General features: G+C 40.5%; 1 protein-coding gene across 1 annotated transcript; it reads left to right on the forward strand.

Annotated features, from left to right (window-relative positions):
- Positions 1 to 861: 861 nt before the first annotated feature.
- LOC123385635 (putative olfactory receptor 2B8) lies at positions 862 to 4,051 on the forward strand. Its single transcript, XM_045058461.1, has one exon. The coding sequence runs from the start codon at positions 1,370 to 1,372 to the stop codon at positions 2,306 to 2,308; it is 939 nt and encodes a 312-aa protein (XP_044914396.1). The 5' UTR covers positions 862 to 1,369; the 3' UTR covers positions 2,309 to 4,051.
- Positions 4,052 to 4,825: the final 774 nt, after the last annotated feature.

Genomic DNA, 4,825 nt, shown 5'->3' on the forward strand with positions numbered 1-4,825 from the left:
GTAATGTAGACAGATGTCTGAGATTTTGTATAATACCAAAATATTGGTTTCTTTACGTCTTTCCTTATACTGCTAGAAGTTTTGCATTATAGTTCTATGACCCATCATTGCTTTGAGAATGTATCTGTCTTTATCTCTGTGTGTTTATCTCTTTATTTATTTTATCATGGGAGTGATGTAAAACATTACAGGTTGTGTACTTACTTACATGGTTGGGTAAATTTTTAAAATGTTTATTCTGATTAGGATGTCGATAAGGAATAATCCTACCTCTTTCAGGAATTTTATGAAATTTAATGGGTAACGTGTGAGATGGAAATTTCCAGAAGGAAGAGGAAAGTGTTGGTCACTGGATTTTAGAGTTCAGATTCCAGCTGGCTCTGCATGGCCAATGAATTTTCCGAGTTCCTGTTAAGTTGGTATAATTTGAAGCATGTTTCAGGCCAAAGTTAACCAATGTAGTTGAATGGTACTGTTCTTGGGTTCTCTCGGATTGAGTGTTTGTTTTACTAAGTACGAAAAAAAATCCTATGTGAATTTCCCAAATATAATACATTAATTAGAGAGGCAATACTGCCAAAATGGTTATGCAGAAATAGTAGTGAGATTTTGAATGTAATTGAATTCTTCGTATAAGTACATCTTAGGTCATAAGTTCCTATATCGGCATGTTTTTTCCACAGTAAGTGGTCATATATACACATGTATTTTTAAGTGTGTATTTATGCATTTTGAGAGAGAGACAATGAGGGAGCAGGGGAGGTGCAGAGGGAGAGGGAGAGACACGGAATCCCATGAAGGCTCAGTGCTGTCAGTGAAGAGTCCAACACAGGGCTTGAACCCACGACACATAAGATCATGGCCCAGCTGAAACCAAGAGTCGGATGCTTACCCACTGAGCCACTCAGGTGTCACCATATTATATTTTAATGCATCTGTGGTGTGTGTGAATCTAGTGGTGTAGAAACATGAGACACATGTTTATAATAACATCTCTCCTTCTCCCTTACACATTTTTACATAACTTAAATCTGCAACATACATATATTTTTATAGTACTTTAAGTTCTAGTAAGTGCAGACTGATACACCTTATATTCCTATGACTGATACAAACAAAAGGTCCATTATTTCACTTATCTGTAATTAAATATTAATAATTAACTTTAGGCAATAATGTGAAACTATATTGGTATAAGCTATGTCAATTTCAGGGAGTACATCATTTATTCACGTTATTGCTAATAAATTCCATCCCTTGTCTTTTCATAAGATCATTTCAACCCCCTACCAAGTTGTTTTCTTTTTGAAGATTTCTTTTAAAAATTACTAAATACTTGATCTTGACAGGAAACATGTGGTAAGAAAAGATGGACCCGAAAAATGGAAGTTCTTTCACTGGCTTTATCCTGCTGGGTTTCTCTGACCGGCCTCAGCTGGAGCGAGTCCTCTTTGTGGTTCTTCTGATCTTCTATCTGCTCACCCTGCTGGGAAACACAAGCATCATTGCGTTGTCCCGCCTGGACCCACACCTGCAGACTCCCATGTACTTTTTCCTGTCCAACCTAAGCTTTCTGGACCTGTGTTACACGACCAGCACTGTTCCTCAGCTGCTGGTTCATCTCAGGGGAGCAGACAAGTCTATCTCCTTTGCTGCCTGTGTAGCTCAGCTGTTCATCTCTCTAGGGTTGGGATCCACAGAATGCATTCTGTTGGGGGTGATGGCATTTGACCGCTATGCAGCCATATGCAGGCCCTTGCACTACACAGTGATCATGCACCCCCGTCTCTGTGCCCTGATGGCTTCTGCATCGTGGTTCATTGGTTTTGCCAACTCCTCGTTGCAGACGGTGCTCACCTTCCTTGTACCACTTTGTGGGAGAAATAAAATAGACCATTTCCTTTGTGAGGTCCCCCCACTGCTCAAGCTTGCCTGTGTTGACACCACTGTGAATGAGTCTGAGCTCTTCTTTGTCAGTGTGATCATTCTCCTCATACCAGTGGCATTAATCACGTTCTCCTATGGTCGAATCGTCAGGGCAGTGTTAAGAATAAAGTCAGCCGCAGGACAGAGGAAAGCCTTTGGGACATGTGGGTCCCACCTCACGGTGGTCTCCCTGTTCTATGGCACGGCCATCTATGCTTACCTCCAGCCCAGCAACAACTACTCCCAGGATCAGGGCAAGTTCATTTCTCTCTTCTACGCCATCGTCACCCCCATGGCCAACCCTTTCATATATACTCTGCGGAACAAGGATGTGACGGGAGCAATGAGGAAGGTGTTCTGTGGGGGCAATGACTCCAGATGACTGGGGGGGCAAGACCCTCTGATGGAAGAATTTGAGTTCAGAGTCTTTCTGCTTTTGTGTCCTGCACGTGTCATCCAACATTTCCCCTGACAACTCTCAAGGGGATTTTGTTATCTCCTTCTTTCGTGCAAGTGAGTGTTCAAACTCTGAGTTCATGGATTCATTGCAGCCTCCAGAAATTCTGATTTAGAGCATCTGCATTATATTCTCATTTCAAAAACCTCCACAAGATTTTGTTATTTCACTCCCTTTTGGGAGCACTATTTCTTTCGTAATTGCAAACAGACATCTACACACATATGATAAAACCACAGCCAATAATAATATGTACCACAGATACAGTGTCAGAAACATTAATATATTAAAGTTGTTTTAATGTTTATTTATTTTGAGAGAGAGAGACAGACAGAGAGCAGAGTGAATGAGAGACAGAGAGCCAAAGAGAGAGACAGTCCCAAGGAGGATCTGAGCGGCCGGCACAGTCTGATTAGGGGTGGAACTCACAAACTGTGACAACATGACCCAAGGCAAAATCAAGATTTGGATGCCTAACGTACTGAGCCACCCAAGCACACCAGAAATATTAATATTTTAGTTTTTTCTAGAAATTGCTGGAGGCGTATCCCTTTTTCTTGAATTTTGATCATGGCTCTGATAGACGGTCCATAAGTTGACTCTATCACAGCTCTGACACAAGTACGTGGGGCAACAGTAAAAAACTTTTAGATCAAAGAAAAACCTACTAACATCAATCCTGATAAAGCCATTCAGATATCAGGCCCTTGTGTGACCTCACAGATATGACAATGGTTTTATATAAACTTCATGTCACAGAGGGTGAGGGCATGATGCATACCTGCCAGTGACACTGGGACCTTGATCTAGTAACATGCCAGGTGGTGCTCACGTGTCATTATGTGCAAAGTCGGAGAAGCACCAATGTACGGTGTGCATGTTGGTGAGATTCAGTTCGTGATCCAACCCGTTCATTACAAATGACTTTTGGGGACATTATCATGGAGGAACAATACATGACCCAAGTCCTATTTCATATGCTACATGTTTTACCTATAGTAATGCAGGAAACGTTTTAAAGGGTAAAATATATTTAGATCCTCTTTTCCTACCATTTTCAAATACTTTTATCCAGACTTCAAGTGATCAAGGCTTTTGTATCTCACACCCCCAAGGGCCCCATATATTTGAATGTGGTGACATACTATGAAAATATGGGAAATGAATAATACTTCCCAGAAAATCCCATGTTCTGTGCAGATTGCTCAGATTCCCCAGGAGGAAACTTAAACAAAATAGGATTGTATGTTAATTGTAAAATAATCTCCATATGTCTTATCTTTACAAGTAGCCATCTTATTATGAAATAACTGTTATACAATTCTGAGTGATGAGTAAGACATCCCATATGGGAAACATCCCATAACAAGTGAATGTGACATTGTAGTCTTCCTTTTATTTTTTACTTTATTAATCTTTTAAATTGCATCCAAGTTACTTAAGGTATGGTGCAGTAATGATTTCGGGAGTAGATTCCAGTAATTCATCCCACAGATGGGACACCCAATGCTCATGCTGGCACATGTCCTCCTTAAAGACCCTTGCCCAATTAGCATATTCCCCTACCCAAAACCCCTGCAGCAACCTCAGTTTGTTCTGTGTATTTAAGAGTCTCTTATGTTTCATCGCCCCCCCCATTTTCATATTATTTTTGCTTCCCTACCTTATGTTCACCTGTTTTCTGTCTTAAATTGAACATATGAGTGAAGTCATATGATATTTGTTTCTCTTTGACTAATTTTGCTTAGGATGACATACTCTAGTTCAATCCACGTTGTTGCAAATGGCAAAATTTCATTTTTTGAATGCTGAGTAATATTCCATCGTATATATATTCCATATCTTCTTTATCCATTCATCTCTCAGTGGACATTATACTCTTCACATACTTTAGCTTTGTCGATGGTGCTGCTATCCAAATTGGGGTGCATGTGGCCCTTTGAATCAGCACTTCTGTATCCTTGGGATAAATACCTAGTAGCACTATTGCTGGGCATAGGGTATTTCTGGTTTTAATTTTTTCAGGAACCTACATACCGATTTCCAGAGTGGCCGCACCAGTTTGCATTTGCACCAGCAGCGCAAGAAGGTTCCTCTTTCTCTGTACTCTCGCCAATATTATTTCTCTCATTCTTGGATCATGCTCTTTTGCCTTAGTTTCCTTCTTTTTTCTTTTTAAAAAGTTTTTTAATACTTATTTATTTATTAAAGACAGAGAAGAGGCAGAGAGAGAGAGTGTGACATGACTCTGAAACAGGCTGCAGGAGCTGAGCTGTCACCACAGAGCCTGACATGGGGCTCGGACTCACGGACCTTGAGATCAAGACCTGAGCCATCACGGAGGCAAGGGAAACAGAAGCAAAAATCAACTATTGATTCATAATGAATTCAAGATGAAAAGCTTCTGCACAGGGAAGGAAACAATCAGCAAAACTAAAAGGC

The sequence above is a fragment of the Felis catus genome, chromosome B2, assembly GCF_018350175.1.
Source record: "Felis catus isolate Fca126 chromosome B2, F.catus_Fca126_mat1.0, whole genome shotgun sequence".
In the NCBI taxonomy this organism is placed as follows: domain Eukaryota; kingdom Metazoa; phylum Chordata; class Mammalia; order Carnivora; family Felidae; genus Felis; species Felis catus.

What these genes read in the sequence shown, in the direction of transcription:
- LOC123385635 (XM_045058461.1), top strand. Translation starts at nt 1,370, where the DNA reads ATGGACCCGAAAAATGGAAGTTCTTTCACTGGCTTTATCCTGCTGGGT.